The sequence below is a fragment of the Stomoxys calcitrans genome, chromosome 4 (genome assembly GCF_963082655.1).
Source record: "Stomoxys calcitrans chromosome 4, idStoCalc2.1, whole genome shotgun sequence".
NCBI classification, from domain to species: Eukaryota; Metazoa; Arthropoda; class Insecta; order Diptera; family Muscidae; genus Stomoxys; species Stomoxys calcitrans.
In genome coordinates, this window is record NC_081555.1 from 180,829,619 (window position 1) to 180,857,062 (window position 27,444).

Consider the following 27,444-nt stretch of genomic DNA (forward strand, 5'->3'; position numbering starts at 1 on the left):
TGGAATGTTCATGGGCAAATTTGCATTTGCCATTAAGATTCCATTACAGATATTGTCCGGCTCTAGACCATTTCGTTCAATGCTTTCTATCCAAAGAACAGCGCAGCAAAAAACTTTCGAAACCTTGGCAAATACTTCTCTTTTTGGTGGTTAATGAAACTTCGCTGAGAAAAAAAGATTAAATTTCTATTTGAAACATTTATGCAAGTATTTCTATTTTATCATAAATAAATATGACCAAAATAATATGACGTTTGCTCATGGTCAAGACAATTTACATGAATTTGCATTGGAGATGTGGACATTAACCATATGGACGGAATAGATCTCAGACACATTTGTAAATTTAAACGTTTATGCAAATTGAAATCTTGCCATTTTGTATGCAAGCAAATCTCACAAATATTTATATAGGCCATATCATATTTAACTAAACACTCTATGTAAAGAGGTGATTCCGTATGGAAATGCTTAAAAGGTTTTGATATAAAATTGAAGTTTTTTAATTAAATGACATCATCTGTTGACATTTTAAATAGTTGAACCGGTTAGATATTCTTTACTGAACATCTATTTCTTACATGGCTGGCGATCTGTTACATAATTATTATTATGTAGTAAATATCTATCAGTAGGAGCAATCGTGGAGGTACCAAAGTTACTTAGGTTTACGTCATTTAAGTTTATCAGCAGAAACTATCCAGACGGTCAACGTTATGTGCTGTGATTAATTTAATTTTTATACCCACCACCAAAGGATGGGGGTATATTCATTTCGTCATTCCATTTGCAACACATTGAAATACCATTTCCGACCCTATAAAGTACATATATTCTTGATCGTAGTAAACAGATCGTAAGGCGATCTAACTTTGCCCGTCCAATTGTCCGTCTGTCTGTTTAAATCACGCAACAGTCTTTAAAAATTGAAATATTAAGCTGAAACTTTGAACAGATTCTTTTTTTGTCCATAAGCAGATTAAGTTCGAAGATGGGCTATATCAGACTATATCTTGATATAGCCCCCCTATATAGACCGATCCGCCGATTTGGAGTCTTTGGCCCATAAAATCCACATTTATTATCCGATTTTGTTGAAATTTGGTACAGTGAGTTTTGTTAGGTCACTCGACATCCTTTTCGAGTTTGGTCCAGATCGGTCCAAATTTGGATATAGCTGCCATATAGACCGATCTCTTGATTTAAGGTTTTGAGGCAACAAAAGGTGCATTTATTGTCCGATATCGCCGAATTTTGGGACAGTGAGTTGTGTTAGGCCCTTCGACTTCTTTTTTCAATTTGGCCCAGATCGGTCGAGATTTGGATATAGATCTCTCGATCTAAGGTCTTGGGCCCATAAAAGGCTTATTTATTGTTCGATTTCCCCCAAATTTAGGACAGTGAGTTGTGTTAGGGTCCTCGTCATCGTTCTGCAATTTGTTCTAGATCGGTCGAGATTTGGATATAGCTGCCATATAGACCGATCTCTCGATTTAAGGTCTTGGGCGCATAAAAGGCTCATTTATTGTTCGATTTCCCCCAAATTTAGGACAGTGAGTTGTCTTAGGGTCCTCGACATCGTTCTCCAATTTGTTCCAGATCGGTCGAGATTTGGATATAGCTGCCATATGGACCGATCTCTCGATTTGAGGTTTTGAAGCCACAAAAGGTGCATTTATTGTCCGATATCGCCAAAATTTAGGACAGTGAGTTTTGTTAGGTCCTTCAACATACTTTTTCAGTTTGGCCCAGATCGGTTCAGATTTGGATATAGTTGCCATATAGACCGATCTCTCGATTTTAAGTCTTGGGCCCATAAAAGGCTAATTTATTTTTCGATTTCCCCCAAATTTAGAACAGTGAGTTATGTTAGGGTCCTCGATCGGTCGAGATTTGGATATAGCTGCCATATAGACCGATCTCTCGATCTAAGGTCTTGGACCCATAAATGGCAAATTTATTGTTCGATTTCCCCGAAGTTTGGGACAGTGAGTTGTGTTAGGGTCCTCGACATCGATCTGCAATTTGTTCCAGATCGGTCGAGATTTGGATATAGCTGCCATATAGACCGATCTCTCGATTTGAGGTTTTGAAGCCACAAAAGGTGCATTTATTGTCCGATATCGCCAAAATTTAGGACAGTGAGTTTTGTTAGGTCCTTCAACATACTTTTTCAGTTTGGCCCAGATCGGTTCAGATTTGGATATAGTCACCATATAGACCGATTTAAAGTCTTGGGCCCATAAAAGGCTAATTTATTTTTCGATTTCCCCCAAATTTAGGACAGTGAGTTGTGTTAGGGTCCTCGACATCGTTCTCCAATTTGTTCCAGATCGGTCGAGATTTGGATATAGCTGCCATATAGACCGATCACTCGATTTAAGGTTTTGGGTCTATAAACAGCATATTTATTGGCCGATTTCGGCGAAATTTGGGACAGTGAGTTGTATTAGACCCTTCGACATGCTTCTTTAATTTGGCCCAGATCGGTCGAGATTTGGATATAGCTGCCATATGGACCCATAAATGACACATTTATTGTTCGATTTCGCCAAAGTTTGGAACAGTGAGCTGTGTTAGGCTTTTCGACATCCGTGCTGTATGTGGTTCAGATCACTTATTATTAGATATAGTTACCAAAAAGATCAATTTGTTATACACAATTGAACAATGACTTGTACTTATTTGTATTTCGTCCAAATCGGAACATATTTCGATATAGCTGCTATGGGGCATAAGGTATGCATCTTTCACCGGATTTTGACGAAAGGTGGTTTACATATATACCCGAGGTGGTGGGTATCCAAAGTTCGAGCCTGCCGAACTTAACGTCTTTTTCATTGTTTCTCATTATAATAATAATTTAGCTTATAACTATAAAGATGTAATAAATAAGCATATTTAACGAGAGCGAATTGCTCTGCCTGCCTCTGCATGTTTCGTAAACTTTCACACGTTTTTGCACTTCAAGAGGTATTTTTTTAAAAATCGTTTTGAAAACAAAATAAGATTAAAAGCGTTAGTCATTTCGAAATTCTTGTGGCATAAAAACCTATTTATATATGAACAATAGGTGGTTTTTCAACTGTAAGAAAACAAATAGTTACTTTATGATAAATGGTATATTCCATTTTATTCATTCCATATGGGCCTTATCACAAACATTATACTGACGCAATTCTATAAACAAATAATATATACGAAGCGTTTGGGTATGCGATTGATGTCCAGTACAATGATACGATGTTAACGAATCGCTGCCGACTATTAACAAATTGGAATGAAATACATAAATAATAATTGTGAATTGGCATTGAATCATTCAAATCAAACGGCATGCACTCGATTCAGTTGGAACGTAGTTTAAACAAAGAAAGAGAGCTTTGTTTACAAAACTGCCATAGAGAAATGGTGTATTTTTAAGACACCGAAAACATTTATTTCAACATTTCACGAGATACTGCTTTTTATACCCTCCACCATAGGATGAAAATATTTGTCTAAGACCCCATAAAGTATTTATATTCTTGATCGTCATGACATGTTAAGTCGATCTAGCCGTCCGTCTGTCTGCCGAAAACACGCTAACTTTCGAATGAGTAAACCTAGCTGCTTCAAAATTTTGCACAAATACTTCTTCTTAGTGTAGGTCGGTTGGGATTGTAAATGGGCTATATCGGTCCAGGTTTTGATATATCTGACATATAAACCGATCTTAGATCTTGACTCCTTGAGCCGCTAGAGGGCAAAATTCTTATCTGATTTGGCTGAAATTTGGCATCGAGTTTATATGTAAACCCTCTTTCGTCACAATCCGGTGAAAATTAGATAACTTATACAACAAAATTCGTCACGGACATTGAGTGGTCTAATAAATATAATTTACTGTTGAATTTTGTATTTCAAATTTTAACAAAATCGGGCAATAAATAAAGCTTTTATGAGCTTCAGACCCTTAATCGGCATATCGGTCTATATTACAGCTATATCTAAATACTGTCCGACCTTTACCATATTTGTGTCAGATGGCGGGTGGGCTTAAACTACTTACTGTTTCAAATTTCAGCGAAATCGGGTAAAAAAATAAAGCTTTATGGGCTTCAGACCCTTAATCGGGAGGTCGGTCTTCATGGCAGCTATATCTAGAGTCCGATCTTAGCCAAATTTGGTTCAGATATCCGAAGGCTTATGTTAACTTACTATTTAAAATGTCAGCGAAATCGAGTAAAAAATAATGCTTTTATGGGCTAAAGACCCTTTATCGGCAGATCGGTCTATATAGCAGCGACCTAATATGGTCGGATTTGGCCCGTTCAAGAACTTAACCAGAGTGCAAAAAAAAGTATCTGTACCAAATTTCAGCTCAATATCTCAATTTTTGAAGGATTAAGAGTGATTACAACAGACGGTCGGACATCGTTAAATCGTCTTAGAATTTTACGACGATCCGAAATATATATACTTTGCAGGGTCGGAAATTGATATTTCGATGTGTTGCAAACGGAATGAATAAATGAATATACCCCCAATTCTACGGTGGTGGGTATAATAAAATTACGTTTTTATTTTTTTTATTATACAACGCACAGTGGGAGAAAATTTAAAGAAAAAACTACTAAAAAAATGTGCCGTGTGGGAACGGCTTACCTAGAGCTTTGAAATTTTGCACACATTCTCGCTAGTACCTCAGCTCTAACCATTTAAAATGTCAAAGAGATATCTCTACCCGTTTTCCCACGTCATATTTTTTACTATTTTTTTCGATTTTCTCCCACTGTGCAACGTAGTATAATCCAATGAATTAAATGTACATTTACATTGGTCATTTAATCCGAAGTTATGCCATTTCAAGATGTGCTAAGTTCTGTGTTTTTTGCAGGCCTTTACTGTACAAAAATGAGTCCCATTTTTGCAGGATTTTTTTTAAATCCCGAATAAACCTGATTTCATGGCTTAGTAATCGATAAAAGTACCAAAATGTGGATTTGTTTTCAAGAATTGTTTATGATTGTGTGTGATAATGCTTGTGTGCAAATGCAAAATTGCCCATGAACATTCCATGAAGAAACTGGGGCAAACTTCTCACATATCACCGAGTGCTGTCCGATTAAAGGCCTCCATTTTATAGTCCGAGTCCGAACGGCGTGCCACTTAGTGACACCTCTTTGGGAAGAAATTTTTGCATTGGCAAAGTAGCTCACAAATGTTCCCAGCAATTGGAGGGGATAACCAACGCTGAAAAAATTTTTCTGATGTGCTCGCCAGGATTCAAACCCAGGCGTTCAGCGTTATAGGTGGAAATGCTAATCTCTGCTCTATAGTGGGCTCCTTGGAAGCTTGCTTATGTCACTTAAATCCCGAAAAACGAAGTGTAAACAGACAGGATTCGCTTTTGGACTTAGTTAAATGCAGATCATTTAAATTTAAGAGAAAAAAATGCAAATTTTGCCCATGAACATTCCACTAAGGAACAGGGACTAACTGCTCATATATCAATGAGTGCAGCCCGATTCAAGTTTAAGCTCAATGATAAGGAACCTCCTTTTTATAGCCGAGTCCGAACGGCGTGTCGCAGTGCGACACCTATTTGGAGAGAAGTTTTTACATGGCATAGTACCTCACAAATGTTGCCAGCATTAGGAATGGAAAACCACCGCTGAAAAAATGTTTTTTCTGATGGTTTCGCCAGGATTCGAAGCCAGGTGTTCAGAGTCATATGCGGATATGCTAACCTCAGCGCTACGGTCGCCTACTGAAGACTTTTGATAAAGATAGTTAGTGCCATAATGAATAAAGAAGCTCCAGCTAAGAAGTCTTTTGAATGTGACTATTATAGAATAAGCAAAAGGGGAAAACCAAAACTCAGATGGAGATATCAAGTGAAGACAGACATCTTGAAATTGGGTGCCAGAGATTGGAGAAGGAGACAAGAAGGTTGAAAAGCTTGGAAATCTATACTACGTTCGGCTAGAGGAACACATGTTCTGTACTGGCCAACTAAAAATTTAAATAAGTATTCGTTTTTGTATAACGTGGACTCTGACCTCATTGATATCAGAAGTACACTGGTTCGAGTGGTACCAGTAACAACACAAATAGTCCGATACTTGGTGTTCCTGTCCCAAAGCTGGGCAAGGAGTATTCACAAAATATGAAGACATACCAGAGGATTCTGCTAAAAATTCTCACAAATTAGCTTGGATTATATGCATGTAAAGTATTGTAAATAAAGCAAAAGGGCAAATGAATCTGGTTCCCTGTATAGGGCGACTTTGATGCGTTAAGTTCTTCGGGGAACATTGGTTTATAATTGTGTTCAGTCGTCACCTGTGAAAAGTATTCAGTAAACTCTGCCATTTCATTATGAAAAAACTCAAAAACGAGCAACAACTGCAAATCATTTTTATTTATTATCAAAATTCGTGCTCTGTGACAACAGCTGGAATAAAATGAACTGTAAACGAGCAAAATTGTCGCATCTGGGGAGAAGAATGGCGATTGTCGTACAAGAATTACCAATGCTTTCCGACGGTTTGTTGCGGAAGAAATGTACCTTCAGCGGCAGTGGTGAAAACTTGGAATATTTCGAGCTGTTTCATATAGAAAGACTAGATTGGTAAATACCCACAATCCTATGGTAGAGGTTAATAAAATTTAACCACTACCACCTAATGTTTGAAATTCGTTGCACCCCAATGTATACTAGAAAAAGTACCGCCTTGACAACCCATGATTGCACAGACGGCTTTTTCACACTGCCTGGCGACTTGCTTGTCATTTGTTTGAATTGCATTTGAAATGTGTTTCATTGCGATAGTAGGTAAGAGTGAGATGGTAAGGAAGAGGGTGGACCATTAATGTTGTGTCCACACTATTATTTTTAGTTTTTGGAAAAACTTAACAAGTTTGTCATTGTTGATAATAATAAAAAAAAATGATTGACCTACACCACTCGCCGCTTCGATATACAAACATTACCTTACAATAATTTGACCATGATTTCTAAGGAATATCGTCAGTTGGTGAGAAGGATGATACCAATGTTTCGCACGACCACCTCCATGAACTGGATCAACAAAGTAGGCGTTAGGTATTTGTGCTGTTATAACGAATAATTTCAGCTCTCCTACCTCTTTATGCCTCTCGCAGCGAAATGGCCCAAATGTTCTCATTGTATTTAGGTATCTATGTATGTTTGAATACATAGAATAATTTCGTGGACTATTCTACGGGAATCTTTACTATGCTAGTGCGTGACTAAATGTGTGTCATTCTGTCATTCACATTGGCGGAGCATAAACTCCTCCGCATTTTCAATTGTGTACATTACAAAGACAACAACCTAATTTCTTTCCTATATCGTTATATAGCATTGCATTGTTTTCCATGTGGTGACCTACCACAATCGATGTTCGGAAATATTTTGTCATTTGGTAAAGGGGAGGAGTAAGTGTTTAATGCCATTGCCTTATTATTTATGCTTAAACTAAAACGGATATTAACCCATTACTGCCCTCTGTCCCCATTTGAGGACACCTGTTTAAAGAAAGACAACCAAAAGCCGAATCGATATCGATTGCGTTTGGTAAACAAGTTTTACCAAGTGATTTAGAGTTAGTAATTCCTGGTGTATAATATCTCGATTACGTGAAAAATAAACAAAAAGTGAAAATTTGGCAACAAGGTTAGGTTTTATAAGACTGTCCCCAGTTGGGGAGAATGGGCTGATCGGTAATACAAAGACCATATGATGAGAGTAATTGCATCCAGTGATTCCACTCAAGAAAATTATTTCCTACCAAAATTTAAGAAAAATCATACCAAATTCAACCAAGACTTACCAAAGTTCTACAAGCCAAAAAAGCTGTATATGTTTCTATACACACCACTGAAGAGTTGACCATTTCGATATTCCATTGGCAACACATTAAATTTATAATTTTTAACATACAAAGTATACATACTAGATCGTAGTTATCGATTCATGGGTTTATTCCCAGATAAATTCTTTTACTACCCATTATGCCGTTACCGTAAGTTATATGCACCCCTCAACATCTGAGTATGTACCAGATCTGAGCATATTTGTATGCAGCTGCTATATAGCCCTATTTTCCGATTGAAAGTGAAATAAATTTTAAACGCACGAAAGCCACATTTCTTACCCAGAATTTGCCAAATTTGGAAGAGATCCCTTAACACTTGAACCAGTTACTGTCAATATCAGAACCTACGCCCTTTAGGAAAATTTGAAGCAGTGAGACGCCATGTAACAGTATTTAGCCCCTCAAAATACGTGCTTTTATTCGGCACTCTTAACGAATATGCACACAGATAAAAATAATTTTGAAAAACAACAACTTTTGTCGAAGAAAAGACGACGAAATTTGTAAATATTCCTGCAACTATTTATTTTGAATTTCAAAGTACAAATTCGTTGTTGAAAGGCACTCTTTGCAAGACAACATATAACAACAACAATATATCCATAAGCTAGACAAACAAATTGTTTAACCAGCCGCTTCATGTGCTTTGCTGCACAGATTCGGTGTGGTGGTGCTTTTATTTTCTGTATTCGGCTTGAACTGCTTGTCTCGTTCGTATACTGCTTTGCTCTCGGGTTTTTTCTCTATCACTCTTCTCTATCCGCGTAATTTGAGAACTCATGATTTCATGTTCGGTAGTTTTGCACGCATCTATAGTCTACTGATATCACTTTATTCGAATTTGAAAAAAAAATTAATAACCACTTTTAACGGAATTTTCTAAAATAAGTTTAAAGAAAAAATAACAAAAAAAAATTTTTTGACCGGCCGGAGGATTTCAGCAATGTTTTTGGAAGTACTTGATGGCATCAAGAGAATAAAAATCTACCAGTTTTGGTAGGAACCAACCAAAAACGGCAACACTCATTGCAACTCGTATTGGTAGTGACGATGAGTCAATGTCTTGATATAAAAAAGTCGGTCAAAGTGATTTTGGAGATCCTAAATGGCGATATATTTTTCCAACACAACTTTTAATGCCAATGGTGCAGTTAGGAGTAGAGTGGTTTTGTTCGAAAAAACGGTTGATAACGACATTCTTGATTTGATAATCGAAAACAGTGTCTTATACGCCAATCAAAACAACAGACATAATTTCAATCTTGACCGGGAAGAGTTAAAAAGTTTTTGTGGGAATTTTATTGTTCAGTGGTTGTAACCATCTACCCACAGAGCGAGCATATTGGAGTTTGGATGAGGACCTTGGGGTCCCTTTGGTCGCAAGACCTATGAGAAAAAATAGATATTTAGAAATAAAGAAAAACTTGCACTTCGCCGATAACAGCAATATCATAAGTTCGATTGACAAAATTTTCAAAATAAGACCTCTTTGCAATCTAATGGAAAGGTAAATCAAAACTACTACGATATCTATAAAAAACGCTCTTCCTGACTTTAACAAGTTAAAGTCCGATTATAAGGTAAAATTTGGGCCTGGCCATACTTAGCCTTGTTCTTTTTAAATCTATTATGACTCAAGAACGGCCGAACCGATTTTAATGGAAATTTCAAAGATGATAGAGTAGAGAAGAGAATAGACAGGGTACTTCATTTTATGATATCCTCAAGGGGATCACCCTAACCTAAACACCAACTCTGGGAGATGGGTGCACCGATTTAAGCGTAATTTTGTGTGCCTCTTTATGGTAACCCAAAAACACAAAATTGGTGTAAACCTTTGGGGTCAAATAACTGAGGGGACGCCTTACCCAAAACCCACACAAACTAACATGTTTACTGATAGGAACAATATGGGCATCCAATGAAAGGTATTAAGGAGTAGAGTACGAACTTGGAATAACGGTTTGACCCCAAGTTTCGGGAGGTCCGATCCACCCTCAAAAACCGCCCAAAAATTACATGTTTACCTATTATCAAATGAAAGTTAATTGGATGTAGAATACGGAACTTATATAAAACTTTGGGGGACTTGACATGTAGGCCGATCGGGACAATGTGGGATTCAAATGAAAGGTACTTGGGAGTAGAATTCAGGCGGGTAGCCCTAGCCCAAAGTTATGCCCCAAATGGACATGTGTAGCAAACGGGACAATATGGGATTCTAATGAATGGTTTGTGAGAGTTAAATACAGATACAAATTATTTTCAAATCTAGGTCATGTCAATACGGGGCCGCAAACACTTAAGGGTGTATGTAGCAAAGCTCACCGGGCCAGCTAGTTGGCTTATAAAAGAAGCATTGTTGTTGTTTTTATTCGTTTGACAATTTTTCTCTTCACCCAAGGAATTTTATTATTTTTATTGTACCTGAATGGCGTTTGGATACACTTGACCTTTAACTTAGAATTGTGTGAGAAAGAACACATTTTAAAACATTTGGTGGATATTGTCACATAAGAATTATTTTAAGCACAAGTTTTATTCTCATTTTGTACTTGTATAACAGATGAAATATTTTTGATACTTTAGGAAGCCAATTCATCGCAGCTTGAATTTTTTATATTTTTTTTAACAAACTAGAGTTAAAAAAAGACTAACTTCCAAGCCCCACATGTCTGTAAAAAGAATAAAATCAGCAACCATCCTACGGTGGAGGGTATAAAATAAAGTTTACTGATCATATTTTGTCAAAGTCGATGATGAAGACTTTGACAAAATATGTTCAGTAAACTTTATTTTATACCCTCCACCGTAGGATGGGGGCCAACACACTTGGTCATTCCTTCATAATAGGTATAACACCCTTCAAGGAACGTATAAACACTATTGATCGCCATGATATCTTAAGTCGACCATAGCAGATTACATCTGTCTGTTACGCTTGCGAAAGAATTAACCTATCCGCAGTAAATTTTGAAAGTGAAAGTAATTTTCTTTCCAATCCAAACCTACCTCTTGCAGGTTGGTTGGTGCGAATTCTAACTCCTCTTATTATATATAAGGGGTTAAATCGTCCTATAATCTAACATCCCTTTCGTAGAAACCAATCTTTCTATTAGATCTCTTGAGCTCTTGCAGTTCTAATTTCCTATTCCAATATTTAAAATATTAGTTTCTGTCTATGAAAAAATGTTCCTAAAACTCTAGCGAATGTGATTTTAGAGACATAAATTTTCCTCGTGTAGGTGGTACTCAAGAATTCAAATCCAAAGATCGGTTTATATGGAAGCTACATCAGTTTACGGAACGATTTGGCCCATACCATGTACAGATGTTTGAGTCCATAGCAGAAATCATGGTGTGGACTAATCGAATGACCATTATGCCCTCCAGAGACTTAAGAAGTAAAATTGAGAGTTCGTTTAAATGGGAGTTACATCGGGTTATGGACCGATTCTGACCATACTTTATAATGATATCAAAGGTCTTAGAAGAAGTCATCGCGTAAGATTTCAGCTAAATCGGATAGAACTTAGGTCATCTATGGGCGCAAGAAATGTAATGGGGAGTTCGGTTTCTATGGGAGCTTTGTCTAGTTAATAGCAGATTTGGATTATATTTGATATGGTGGTTCGAAGTCACAACTGAAGTCTTTGGTCCAAAATTTCAACCAAATTGGGGAAGAATTGCATACTTTAGGTTATAAGAATTCAAATCAGGTGATCGGTTTATGAAAAGTGTGATGAGCACTTGAACTTATGTTCATAACATAGTAATTATAACCTGTAACTAGGAACTCAGGATCCCTTAGTGTGAGGTGGATATGCTGAACTTAGGCCCACTGCTAAGATTATTATATACGTCTGCTTACCTAATCAATATCGAAATAAAAAGACACGAAGTTATGATTAACCGATGGGTTTATTTCCAAGAGATGATGTGAAGTCGAGTGCTGGTTGTTCGCAGGCTACTTCAGTATTCTAATCAGTGTTGCCAGTCTTAAATGCAAACATTGTTGTTTTTTCAAAAAAATCTGTTTCTAAACATGTTCCGACGCTGAAATGCAAAAGGAGCCAACAGAAAATTTTAAATTAAAACAAGTTATAGGTCGATTCGGACCATAAATGAGTTGAATGCTGAACATTGTAAAAGTCATTGTGTAATATTTCAGTCCATTCGGATAAGAATTGCGCCATGTAGGGACTCAAGAAGCAAAATCGGGGGATCGATTTATATGGGAGCTGTATCAAGCGATTAATCGATTCAGATCATATTGGACACGTATGTGTATAAAAGTCATGAGAGAAGTTGTTGTACAAAATTTCTGCCAAATCGGATGAGAATTACGCCCTCTAGAGTCTCAAGAAGTCAAAATCCCAGATCGGTTTATAGGGCATATATATCAGTTTATGTGCCAATTCGCGTCATACCTAGCACAATCTTACGTATCTTACCTTGCATTTGTAAAGCATCTTTCTAACAAACTACAATCTGCCAAAATGTCTATTAATTCTACATGGCTACGCTACATCCACAACGGAAGAATTAGCATTTCAAATAACATGAAGATATTTAATAACAATATAGACCAAGTCAATCTATGAGCAAGTAGAGAGGTCCTTCATAAGAAAGTAATACGCCTAACCATATGTTGCATATCGAAACGGGGCTACCAAGTATGTTTTTGGAGACCCTCAGGATGCACTTTAATTATATGAGTAAGGTAATAACAATGCCTAGTGATAGATTACCCCGATTGCCGGCTGAGGAGACTATAGATGCCGGGGTTTACTGGACAAAGAGCTGGTTAGATTTAGGTGCTGAACGAAGTATTAACATTGATTTTAGTCTTAGAGTTCGGAATCTAGTGTTAAGGCACGATATAATTCCATGCGACCTTATGGGATGTGAAAAGGTCTTGAATAAGAACAAGGCTCTGGCCTCACAATACCATGACCCTTACCCACATCTTAAATACGATATCCCCCTATACCTTCGAGATGGCAACTCCCAGAAATTTATAAGTTTAATTTTAACCTTAATTCCAGAGCCTTTAGAAATGATGCAAACGGTAATTGCATCCAATGACAAAATGATTTATGTTAAATAAATTCATAGCAGTACAAGTATCAATTTATAACTGACATCAATAGTGTTGGCAGGACTAATAACATAAAAGGAACTTTTGCAAGGTTTAGTCCTTGCATGTATTATTTGTCATACTTGTCTGCTAAAATATCCAAAAGCATCGTTATCCACTTTTGCATTTTATCTGGCATAATAAATCATATTGCAAACAAATCACTACTCTTACTCATTCAGTCAGCGGCAACATTATTGACCGCTTCAATGACGGTATTATAATATTGTATTAGAGCTTTATTGGGAATATTGACATCAGTGTGGTTCATGAACGCCAGCAAACATCTTTACTTAACCACATCACCACCGTCACCGCAAAGGGTAGCGCACTCAGCAGAACATTTGATATCTTCCACTGCTGAGAGACGCTATTACGAAAGGTATGTCAGCATTTCTAGGGTTTCTGGGAAAGATTTACTAACTTTGGCCAGAGTGAGTTCTTGGCGTTTGTGATGCTAACAACACCCAGGCATCAGCAGTATTGTCCCCTGTCATTAGCTAGTTTGACTATTACCGTGAGTTTCGGATAGTTGCAGTTGTATATTTGAAAAATTATTATTTTCAATAATTAATAAAAAACAATAAGTGCAGATAAATTTAATCCATGATTAGACGGTGTTGTTAACGAAAGCCAGAAAGCTGATTTTCAATAATTGTCATAAACTCCAATAAGTTAAGCATGGATGTATATGCAAAGGTAAACTACTTGAAATGTCATTTTAAGTTCATCCGTTATGTGTTCAGTTGCATAAAGGTTTACTAATGGGATACGGTTAGCTGGAGATCCTTAACTATTTTCAATCTCCACATAAATGCAAGGACATTCAAATTGTAGTAGTGTTTTACATATGTGAATATGGTTGAATTAACTTTTGCCTATGGTGGTTCCAAAACCACTCATATCCACAAGAAAATGCTAAACGGTAATTGGGATTTGTACTTTGATTGTGGAACACCTTGATTGACAGGCATGAAATGGCTGGTGAAACCAATATAATAGGGCTGTACTCAAGAAATGTGTCCTACAATGCACTATGAGCCCAATGAACCATTGTTTTGGCCAAAAATGAAGATGGAGTTTTGATATACATAAGTGGGTTTTGGCTTTTTATTCTATAGAAATCACTTCAAAAAGGAGAGAGAAACAAATGTTTTTGTTGAAAATTTAATATTTTTTTTTATTTATTTGTTTTAAGTCTATAGATTATAAAATCCTTACAGACTTAATTAACTGCTAAATATATATGTACAAAAAAATATATGTATATATACATTTCAAGTATAAAATTAACTTTCTTTTTATCGACTCACGACTTTCTGATAAATCAATTAGATTAACAAATTTTTTGAATTCAAGGAAGAGACAGCGTAAGTGGTCATTGTTTGCTTAATTGGTGGCATATAATTTATTTGAAGTAGTTGATAATGACGAGTTGGTCTGATTGGAAGTCTGTCTAAAATAAAATCTGATAATATTTTGCCATGAATAATGTTCATTAAAAAAGTTACATTCAGCATAACTCTACGACTTTTCAGAGTTGGTAATTTAATTAGATTCAATCTGTAATTATAGCTAGGCAAATCCTGCTGGTCCAGCCACGATTCCTGAGGCAAAATAATAAAAATTTGTTCTGAACTGATTCAATTGTATTTTAATGAATAAGGTAAACTGGGTCCCCTATACTGACCATGTTGCAATGATGGGATCTGACAAATAAATAAATACATTCAGTTATTAGACCCTGTACACTGTGGTGATGTGGCTGTATAAAGCCTGATATTTAATACTTACGCTTTTATCAGGAAAGGAAATGCTTCGCGACAGAAATGAAATCTTACGTTGTATCAGTGAAATTTGTCATGGATTTTGAGCCAACGCAGGGCTTCGTTGCATAAATGACTTAAGTTTCATCGAGTTTCATTAACAATAAATTAATGAAATATATTCATTATTGCAATGATATATTTTCATTGATACAAAGAAAACGTTCATTTATGTTATGCATTTTTTTCTTTGGAGTAATTAAATCATTTCATTAAGCCAATGAAAAAGTTTCATTCTCAAAACCCACCACCTTTGATGCTTGGTGGGATTTTTATTTTCGTCGTTCGACGTGAGCTTCTTTCTCTATGTTCTTTTTATAGCTTTGCTCTCTCTTTTTTTTCTGCCATTCCGTTTGTAGTACCTCGAAATATTCGTCTAAGACTCCATAAAGTATATATATTCTTGATCGTCTTGACATTCTAAGTTGATCTAGCCATGTCCGTCCCTCCACAGAAAAAATTAAAAAAATGGTTCAATTAAGAAATTTTTTCATTCAATTGAAAAATTCGCTGAAATCGGACCTATAAACGAATTTGTATTATTGATTAAAAATTTGTAATTTGGATTTATGACAAGCTCAAAAATCCAATTGAAGCAGCTATTAACTCAATAAAACAATTTATTTGAAAGTTGTCCTTTCTCTCAAATAAGATGGTCATGAAAAGGATATAGTCCTGTAAGCGTGGTCGTGGTGATCATTTGGCTGATGTTTTTTTCATTATTGACGTCATACCTTTCCCTTTATTAGGAAATAAAGATCCGATTATTTAAATCAAAAAGTGAAATATTTCTTTCAATACCAAAATAACATTGCTTATCGGAAAACCCTTAACTCTTTTTGGTGTAGGTCACTGGGGTTTGCAAATGGCTTTGGATTTGAATATAGCTTCCACATAAAGTGGGCCTATAGAATCAATCAATGCAAATATTATCCTATTGGACTGAAATTCAGCACGTAGTGTTATGTTACGACATCCAACAACTGTGCCAAGTGTGGTCCAAATCGGTGTATAACCTGGTATAGCTTCCATATAAACCGATCTCCCGATTTGGCATCTTGAGCCCCTAGAAGCTCCAAACTGTTTTACGATTGGGTTGAAATTTAGCGTGTAGTGTTCCCTTACTATTTCCAAAAATCGTGCCAAATATGATCCAAATCGGCCTAATGCCTGATATTGCTCCCATATTAAATGATCTTTCGATTTGAAAACTTCAGCCCCTGGAAGCCGCAATCTTAATGGGTTAACAACATTAAGATGAAATTTTGCACATAGCGTTTCATGATAATTTCCAACTTCCATGGTAAGTATTTTCCAAATAGTTCTATAACCTGGCTAGCTCCCATATAAACCGATATGTATCTCTATAAGGCCACTGTAGCGCAGAGGTTAGTATGTCCGCCTATGATGCTGAACGCCTGGGTCCAAATCCTGGCGAGACCTTCATAAAATTTTCAGCGGTGGTTATCCCCTTCTAATGCTGGCGACATTTGTGAGGTACTATCCCATCTAAAAACTTCCCTTCAAAAGAGGTGTTGCACTGCGGCACGCCGTTCGGACTCGGCTATAAAAACGAGGTCCCTTAAACTTGAATCGGACTGCACTCATTAATATGTGAGAAGTTTGCCCCTGTTCCTTAATGGAATGTTCATGGGCAAAATTTTGCATTATCTCTATAAGCCTCTGCGGCTAAAAGTTTAAATTTTTGCTTGATTTCACAGAAATGTGGTATGAAGAAATTTTTAGCTGTATCCAAAATTCGACTGGGCGGAACATAGCACGTTTTTATTTGTTATTGTGTATTTCCTTGGTAAACATAATATTTATGTACTTTACAATATTTTGAAAAATATGATTCATCCCATTTCTTATACTCACCACTCTAGAAGGAGGGGTATACAAATCAAGACGTCACACGAAATATTGATCTGTGATGTTTGTATAGTCTTTGCATTTTGTGTCAATCAAGCCTTGTCCGTCCGTTTGAACAAATGAAGATATCCGTTTGAAGTTTAGCTCAAATATTTTTTGATAAAAGTCTTTGGGTATTGGCAATGGGCCATATCGGTTCAGATATGAATATACGCGTGATAGGCCCTATATACACTATTATTTATGTTGTACTATTTGAATAAATTATTGTACATGACAAATGAACTACACTGATAGGAAAAATATGTTGCAAAATCATGCACCAACGTTGTCATTATCATACACGGGCGTTGTTGGTAATTTTGTCAACAAGCGTGGATGATTTTGTGAACACGCGTTGTTGTTTCATGCACTGACCGTTGTGAACATCATCCCTACGAAATGTGTATGTATACCAACTTTAAGTTTAAATGTCTCTTAAAACATTGTATGTGTAAAGCCGGCCGTGGTGCAATGTGGTAAGGCGTTGGTAAGTACACAATGGGATTGATGGAACACAGGTTCGATACTCATCGGCAAACAAAATATTTTTGCAAGAAAGTTTTTTTAAAAAACTGAGCACTAAAGGTTGTCAGAATATGAACGTCTGTGAACGTTTTTTCATGCATAACTGCTGTTGGTTTTTAAATATTTGTGTTTGATTTAATAACATCCGTGTGTTGATTCACTTTTATGAACGAACGTGCTTAATTTTTTCTATGGGTGTAGTATGAACGCATAAAGTTCAGCAGGCCAAACCTTGAATATTGCTGGTATCCCAAGCGGCGAACTAGACTATTTAGCGCAAGGATGTTATTGGGTATAAATTAGATGAATAAGCCCAGGACGATAATTGGGGTGATCGGAAGGCTACAACAAAATATGGTACTCGGCTCGGATATCGCAAATTATAATACAACTCACTTTTCCAGTTTGCAGGAAAATTGCACAGAAATGTATTAATTTTATTAGATGCTATGGGGCTAGCTACATCCTAAATATTTGTGAATAGAGAGGGGATAGTACTTTCGGCTATATTGACTTGAAATTAAGTGGTGAAGTGTGAGGGATTTTAGATAAATATTTCAAGGTGTTATGAAGGTTTGACGAAGTACAGTATTCACCATTGGTTTTAGAAATATAGTTTTTGAAGTGAGCGATTTCTAGGCGATAACAGAAGGATAATTGATAATATAGGCCAAAATATTTCTTTCTTCTGGTGAAAATATCAATTAATTCAACCATTTAAATCACTGAAGCACCAATTGCTTCAACGATTATCGTATTTTCATTCGACTTGATAATATACCAAATTGTTGGAGGCATGAGTATTAAAATTCGATTTAGTTCGATTTCCACAATTGATTTTGATGATTCGCTTGTTTATAATTCTGAAAGGTCGCATGAAGGCAAGTATATTACTTTAATCTACATCAGCTTAAGCGTTATTTTCTTCTATTTACTTGGCTTTCGCACAACTAACTGTACGTTTTTTTACCTTTTTTGCAGCTGGTTGCTTTTGTTCATTTTCTATTCGTATCGAATGCCATGATGGGCATGTGGGGTCATGGAGCCTATGAATTCTACAATTTCCTCTTTCTCATTGCCATGTTCTGGACGATGCACAGTAAGGACTCAGTGGAAGCCATACAAACGGTAAGTGAGTGGAGCAGACGACGATGATGATGAATAGTCGATGTATTTAGAACTTTCTCATTTAATAATACGTTAAGTGGGCTATGAGGAAGAAGTGTAAGTTAAAAATGTTTGTGAAAAAAAAAAAATAAAAAATCGTCATAAATATTTGTGAAATTTAAGAAGGTCTAAGGTACGTTCAGATTAGACAAATATTTGACACATCTTGTTTTATCATTTTTGCCCTTGATATGTCAAATTCGTACATTCTTGGTTTGTATTCACATTAGACACATTTTGTTTGTCCAAAATCAAATCAAATAGCGTTAACCATTAGATCAAAAAAGGCTTTTTATTTATTCTAAATACATTCGATTGCTTTAAGATTTGTGTGTTCCTTGTTTGATATTAAAATTTGTTTCTTCAATCAAACAAGGAAATCTTATAAGAATGTCGTGCAAATAAATGCCCTTTTTTATGTAATAGTTAACGCGATTTGATTTGTTTTTTTTTGGACAAACAAAATGTGTCAAATAAATGTGTCTATTGTGAAATGAAAATCAAGAATGTACGAATTTGACATAATTTGGGCGAAAATATTGGGTTGCCCAAAAAGTAAATGCGGATTTTTCATATAGTCGTCGTTGACAAATTTTTTCACGGCTTGTGACTCTGTAATTGCATTCTTTCTTTTGTCAGTTATCAGCTGTTACTTTTAGCTTGCTTTAGAAAAAAAGTGTAAAAAAAAGTATATTTGATTAATGTTCATTCTAAGGCTTATTAAAAATGCATTTGCTTTCTTTTAAAAAATCCGCAATTACTTTTTAGGCAACCCAATAATAAAACAAGCTGGGTCAACAAATCTAAACGAACCTTAAGTTGAATTTAGAACAGTATTTTTCAATCAGTTAAAACTTTATAAAATTGTTGTACTCTTTATGTCCCTTAGGAAGTTCTTTAAGGGATGTTTGCATTTAAACATTTTTTGCTATCGTTATTTCATTAAAAAATAAGATATAACCAGTAAGGAAAGGCAAAAGTCGGGCGGAGTCGACTATATAATACCCTACACCTACTCTACAATTATATATTCGGGCAATATATAAATATATATGTTTATTAGAGCTCTATTTAAATCTGAACCGACTTTAAACAGATTGTTTAAAAATTGTTGTTACTACGGCCATATAAGTGCAAATCCGGCTATAAATATGTATGGGTGCTACATCCAAATATGAACCGATTTTGTTGAAATCTCGCAGATATGTTAAGATGAGTAATAAAACAATCCGTGCTAAATTTTGTACAGATCGGTCGAAATTTGTTGTCACTACGGCCATATATGTGCAAATCAGGCGATACATATATATCCAAATCTGAACCGATTTGGATGAAATTTTGCAAATATGTTAAGATCGGTAACGAAACAATCCGTACCAAATTTGGTGCAGATCGGTTGAAAATTATAGTTACTACGGAGATTTAAGTGCAAATCGGGCGATACATGCATATGGGAGCTATATCTAAATCTGATCCGATTTTTAAGAAATTTTGCAGATATATTAAGATCGGTAACAAAACAATCCGTGTCAAATTTGGTGCAGATCGGTTGTAAGTTATAGTTACTACGGCGATTTAAGTGCAAATCGGGCTAACATATATTTATATAGGAGCTGTATCTAAGTTTGAACCGATTTTTACCAAAATCAATATCGTCCGTTGGGCCAAAAAAGTGCTACGTGTAAAATTTCGATGATTGGACAACAAATCGGCCTGCACTTTGATTACAAGAATACATGGGACTCACAGACGGATATGTCTAAATTGAATCAGAAAGTGGTTCTGAGTCGATCGGTAAACTTATCAATGGGTCTAGTTCTTTTCCTTCTTAGCGTTGCAAACAAATGCACAAACTTATAATACCCTGTACTATAGTGGTGGTGTATATAAAAACATAAAAATTTTTAATAGTGTCAAAAAAAATGAATGCATGGAATTTTCCTCTTATAAGAAATCGTTTCAAAATAGAGGACAGTGTATATCAAAACTATTTCAAAATGGCCGATTTGTTGTCCAATCAAATGGTTGCCTTTAAGAAAAACTCAACCAAACATCCAAAATTTTCCTTGGCCAAAGGGATTTTGAGCAAGGAGTATGTATTTGCATGTGCTCGTGTTTCTAATTTTGTAACATATTGTAGCCCTACTTTGACACAAATTAAGCGATATCTTAAAGTATTCTGATAAAGTAACTTTAATGGGGCCATTTACCTTTTAATGCCGGTTATAATAATCCAAAATAAATATTTAAGTACAAGCCACTTATTTAGTATGCATATATATTTTTTATGCGTTTAAAAGTTTATGTGGCTGTAGAGATTGCCATCTTTTAATTGTGTGATTAATTGGGTGTCCCATTTTGGCATCCCTAGTCCAATAATACTTGTTGTACATACATGTGTATTGTACATTCAACTTTGGCGTTTTTTTGCTAGGAGGAATTAGAATCAAAACAACTTTACTAAAAAATTTATAGAAAATGGATGATTTTTGTTTAAACATACAAAGTAAAAAAGGCAAGTGCAAACGGACCTTATTTTATATACTCTACCTGAGATCGAGTATGCCTAGTTCACGGAAATTCACATGAAATTTTTCAGACAGTGAGATAAGCGCTCAAGAAGTCTGAAATCGAAACTTTTTGGTTTATAAAGAGTGATATTTAAGCTATTATCTTTTTGGTAACACTGGTTTAAACAGCTCACGCAAGTTTCGTGTTTTGTTTCACTGTCAAACATCTTCACTTTGATCTCTAATTTAACCATGAATTGTCTCGCAAACGAACAATGCTTGCAAATTATTGAATTTTATGATCAAAATGCGTGCTCTGTTAAGAAAGTTCATAACGCGCTTCTTCCATTTTACGACGAAGCTCATTTTCGGCTCCATGAGTACGTTAATAAGCAGAACTGTAGATTTTGAAGTGAAGATGAGTCAGAGACATTGCAAGAGCTACCAATACATGCAGAAAAAGTTACAGTTTGGTGCGGTTTATGGGCTGGTGGCATCATTGAACCGTACTTCTTCAAAGATGATGCGAATCGTAACGTAACTGTGAATGGTGAGCGCTACCGTGAGATGATATTCAATTTTTTTTTTGCCCAAAATACAAGACCCTGACTTGCATGACATATGGTTTAAACAAGTTGAACTTATTGAGAGGCTAGTTCGGTGACTATTGTACTTTACGTTCGGGCACCTAGATCGTGCGATTTAACACATTTAGACTATTTTTTTATGTGACTATGTTAAAGCTCATGTCTATACAGATAAGCCCGCTTATATTGAGACATTGGAAGATAACATTAAAGCATTCATTCGTAAGATACCGGCTGAAATAATGGAAAGAGTATGCCAAATTCGACTAGGTTAGGTAAGAGTGGCAGTCCTTTACAGACTCACTTAGACAATTTAAAGTCTATTGTGATACCACAGTAGCGACAGACCAAGACTTCTGGCGGAAATTGAGCCCACGACCCCTACACTAGTAATCCAAGCACGCTACCAACTCGGCTACCGGGGCGCCCCTAAATTCGACTAAGCGGATGGACAATTTGAGGCGCAGTCACCGTCAACATTTGCATGCAATAATCTTCAAACATTAACATTATATGGACCGTACTATCGATTAGAATAAAGATTTCATGCATTTTTCTGAATTGTATGTGTTTTTGAGAAACGCACCCTTTATATGAGAATTCGGACCATACTTGGTGCGAATGTTGATCTAAAAATGGAACTCCATATGGAAATCCCAACATTGATTAGATTTTTGTCTTGAATAACCAGATGCAAAGTTATTTATTAACCTTTTTTTAATGGTAGGTTAATAAATCCTTGAATTTGTGTCTTGTTATTTAAGACAAACATCTAAAATGGTTTCCCAAAAAAGTGAATTCTGAAAAAAGCGTTCAGATTACTAATTTTGAATATTTATAATTAACTGATTTTCATATTCAATCACCGATGACTCTCATTTTCTTATTTTTACCATTTTTAGTTCAACATTTAACCATTTAAAGATGATCCTATTTGTGATGCAGTTCTGTGTCCTTAACAAAGGTTTAACATTGTCCTTATCCCAAAGTCAATTTCCTAACATTCAAGGATACTTTTACCTTCGTTGAAATATTGTTGTCTATAATAATAAATCACAAGGTCAAGAATATATTAAACTAATAGTTAAGATAAACACAACCACATTTTGCATAAAACTTTAAAATAAAAAAAGGCTTTTATTTTTCTTTCTATTCTCAATAGAAACAAAAAAAAACCGCTGGACAAAAAAAAAATCCAACGATAACATTTTTTAATACTTGTATAATATTTCAAGGAATTTTTATTTACGGAACTTAGGTCTAAAGAGCTTAAGATAAAACACAATAAAATCTTATTGGACCAAGAAAATCTGAAAACAACAAATCTTTTCCCGGTATCTCCATGTAGACAAAAAAAGGATAAAGGAATATTATTGAAGCTATATCAAGTTATGGTCCCATTCGGACTATAATTGAATTGAATGTAGGAGAACATAGTACAATAGAAGTCATTGTGTAAAATGTCAACCAATTGAAATAAGAATTGCGCCCTTAAGGGGCTCAAGAGTCAAGATCCCAGATCGGTTTATATGGCAGCTATATCAGGTTATGTACCGATTTGCACCATACTTAGCACAGTTGTTGGAAGTCACAACAAAACACCTCATGCAAATCGGACGAGAATTGCGCCCTCTAGAGGCTCAAGAAGTCAAGACCCAAGATCGGTTTATATGACAGCTATATCAGGTTATGGACCGATTTGAACCATACTTAGCACAGTTGTTTGAAATTAAAGAATTGCGTTCTTAAGGGGTTTTAGTGGGTCAAGAAGACAAGGTTGGTTTATATGCCAGCTATATCAGACCGATTTCAACCGTACTTTGCACAGTTATTGGAAATTTCAGCCAAAATCGGATAAGAATTGCGCCCTCTAGAGGCTCATGAATTCAAGATCCCAGATTTGTGTATATGTGGCAGCTATATCAAAACATGGGCCGATATGGCCCAATTACAATCCCAACCCACCTACACTAATAAAAAGTATTTGTGCAAAATATCAAACGGCTAGCTTTATTCCTTCGAAAGTTCGCCTGCTTTCGACAGACAGACGGACGTGCATGGCTAGATCGACTTAAAATGTTATGACGATCAAGAATATACATACTTTATGGGCACTTAGACGAATATTTCGAAGAGTAACAAATGGAATGACGAAATTAGTATACCCCCATCATATGGTGGAGGAAATATAAATTTGGCATTTTTAAATTCGTAATCTTTTGCTCGAATCTTCAAAATTAGGACAAAACAAGTAAAGATAGGCTCATGTCGGTTAAAACCGACCATTCACCAGTAATGTGGAGACTCTTTACAGACTTGTGCCAAGTTTTATGAGAATCGGTTCATAAATGACGATATTATTGCAGTATTAGTCCAAATCGAACGAACATATGTATGTATTGTATATATGGGTGCTATATTCAAATCTGAACCGATGTTTTCCGTACCCGTGCCAAATTTTAAGATGATCGAATGAAAATTGCGACTTGTACTTCGTACACAAATTAAATTACAGACTGAAGGACATAGCTAAATGGAATTAGAAAGTTATTTTGAGTTGATCGGTATACTTATCAATGGGTCTATCTCTCTTCCTTCTGGGTGTTAAATGTATTAAGTTATAACACCCTGTACCACAGTAGTGGTGTAGGGTATAAACATTTTTCAATGTGGAAATATAAAAATATAATTTTTATATACATAGATATCAGTTTGGAAATAAACAACTAGGGATTACATATCTTCACATAAATCTATACACCACTAAACTAACAACTATCTAAAACAGCAATATATCTCAATGCTAAGAGGACATAAAGAATTTTCGACACAAGCACATTATATCACATCGATTAATAATTAAATTAACAACTTTCACACTATTTCGATTGAAATAACGTCGAACTCCAAACTTAATTCGTATTTTGCTATTAAATTCTCAACACGTGATTTGAAGCGACGTTGATATAGAAAGCGAAATTATTAACAAAATTAACACTTTGCTGTGTTGTCATAAAAATACTTTATGCTCATATTTCTTTTAGCGAACTGGCAACCCTGGTCTTGAGCCAGCGAATAGGCCTAGCTGTTGGATATTGAATTTCAAACGCAAACAAGAAACAAACAACTCGTGCGTTATTAACGCCCATCATATTTGATTAGGCCACATTTTGGACGTCCATTGGGAAAGACGAGCATACGTTTTAACATGAGAATGAAATAATACTTTCCGGAGTGCTTGACTAACTGACTGACGTATGGGCATATGACCGGGGGTAAATTGTTAAGGGTTTTCTTGTAAATATTTAAAGCTTTGTAGTCAAGTTAAAATGTATCCTAACTCATATTAAAGAAAAGTATGGCATGCAAAATAGGGCAAAACGAAAAGAATTTTAATAAATACAGAACAATAACTTCAATTTAGCTTACATATTTTAAAATTAAAGAAATTACTAAAGGGGAGTCTGGTCCTCCGTTTACTTCTATCAAATATTAGGGAAGTTTACGAGCTGCCAAACTGAATATTTGTTTGTAGTGGTCAAACAAATATGTAAATTGTCCCCTAAAATGTTTGCAGTTATTGTCTAGCTGAAGGCATGTGCATATGAAAAAAGTGTTACACATGGCACTTTTGCTGTGTTTTATTTTTCACTAGCGAATTCGAGAAAGCTCATTCAAAAACTAATAACTACTTATTTTTAGGCATCGTTTCTAATTACTTTTACATGGCGATGTCCTAGGAGGAAAGTCCTTCCGCACAAGCATACCAATAGTTCAAAAATAAATACTTATGCCTAAGCATACAAGTTGTCAAAAAATAATGACATGTTATCTTAGTTGAACGTTATAACTTTGTCTTCTTAGTTTGGCTCGAGTTCATTGAACAATTTACAAAGGTGTTGGTGTTTCATATAATTGTTTTATTGTAATTTTTTTCCAATATTTCGACCACCGCCGGTCATCTTCATCAAGGTTTTAAATTTTGAAACAAAACAATCGACTTTTCCTTTACAGCGCACAAGTTAGACTGTCGTTCTGACACATGGGAGTGAGTTTAGTAGTTTTGTGACACAGAGCTTACATAAGAAGATTTACAATAGAAAGGTCCCGAGTTCGAATCTCGGACCAGCAAAATGATTTTTAAATTCTGTATTTCTTTAAAATTACGCCCACAGCATGCGGAACACTCCTAGTGCTACTAAGTGGTGTCGCTTTGGGGCAAGTCATTCGGACTGGCCAATAAAATGGAAGTCCCATATTATTGAACTTAACGTCGTAACGGGCAGCACACATTGATATGAGATAATTTTGCGCGCAATTTCTTAATGGCATTTTTATGAATATAAAGGTTATAATAATGAAGTTTTACTATTATTACAAATAAGTGCTTATTCTTGAACTTCATCGAATGTTGTATGTAATGACATTTGTACTACCGGTAACACAGATGGTATTCCTGTTGATAACTCGTTATATTTTAGCAGCTAGTGAATCGAAGGATAATGAGTTATCCATTATTTTGCATGCCAAAAAAATGACATGTACTTACCAAGTGTTTGCTGGGAATAAGTCATTTTAATTTTAAATACATAAATGTTTCTCGAAGTTCATAAATGTGATTTTATTAAAATCCTAAATAATTTTGCCACAATTTTGTTGTGTTCTCTTTTTAGGTTTGTCATTTAAATTGAATGTTGATGCCGTATCTTTTAATAAACCGCGATATAGGTTAACCGCATATCTAAGCGTGGATAACATTTTTCTCAATACAGATTTGGAATTACAATGAAGATTTGGCAGCCCGAACATGTTTTCGAAACGCCGAGGTATCGATAATATCGTTAAGACTTCATGTCTAACCATTTAAAATTTCAAATAGATATCTCTACTCCTTCTCAAACGGCATATTTTATACTAGTTGTTTTGATCCTATCCCACAGTGCACCGTTTGGACTCATCTACAAAAACTTTTTCATATGACAGATTTTTGCAGATTTTTGTACTTAAAACAGTAGATTCTGTTTGCTGATTTAGCCGACCGAAATTTTTGCTAGTACAGCAGCCCTATGTTTGTTGAAACAGCAGTAATGTCTGCTTTCACATTTTCAGCAGACAAAAACTGCTGTCTAAGCAAACAGTTTTGCTGTTTTGAATAAATTTGGATGAGTGTACTACCCCCTGACATGCACAAAAGTGAAATGAGATTGTTTTTTTCCTGCATGCCCTACACATGATATCACTTGCCACACCGATTTTACATAAGTGATCTCGTAGTCCTATGTGTCCCGTTATGATACTAATAGCTATATTGACCTACCTTTTACGTTCAGTAATAGCCTCGTCTTCTCACGATCTGGATCGCCCCATAGGATTTTTGCCGTCCCACCGACCGTTTCGTTGTTCCACAGGGTTGCATGCGCATTCGTCGCCCACTCCGGCACCCCAAACCCATCCTCAGGGAAGGCGTAAAATCTCCTTCATACTCTGCAAGATTGTTCGTGACCTCACCGTCCTGCTTGTTATAGTCCTCATGGCAATTTCACTGTCCGTTAAGATGTTCACACTCGACGTCCTCGCCTTAGCACCACACCACCTCATGCATTTTGTGATCGCCCAGATCTCCGCCTGTAGGACCGTATTATGGTCAGACAGTCAAAAACAGATCTCAGTCCCCGGGTTCTCAATGTAGACTCCCAAGCCCACTCTGGCCTCTAGCTTTGTTCCATCCGTGTAACATGATCTTCAAGATGTCATTACTAGTGTCCCGTCAATCCTCAAACCTTGGGGTCGAGCAAGGTTCATCTCAGGTATCCGATTGGAAACCTCTTCTCTTCCTTCCAGGTTCTCATTTAAGTACGCAACAAAATAACAGGGTTATTTAAGGGCTAT

At 35.8% G+C, this 27,444-nt stretch overlaps 1 protein-coding gene across 3 annotated transcripts in view; it reads left to right on the forward strand.

Moving 5' to 3' along the window:
• Positions 1-27,444, forward strand: part of LOC106083013 (type-1 angiotensin II receptor-associated protein) — a 37,096-nt gene that overhangs the window by 3,609 nt on the left and 6,043 nt on the right. The window contains exons 1-2 of one of the 3 annotated variants that reach the window (XM_013245823.2): positions 13,464-13,543; positions 18,273-18,419. In XM_013245823.2, coding sequence (XP_013101277.1) covers positions 13,481-13,543; positions 18,273-18,419 — 210 coding nt within the window. In that variant the 5' untranslated portion in view covers positions 13,464-13,480. The other 2 variants (XM_013245826.2, XM_013245825.2) reach the window with 2 other exon arrangements.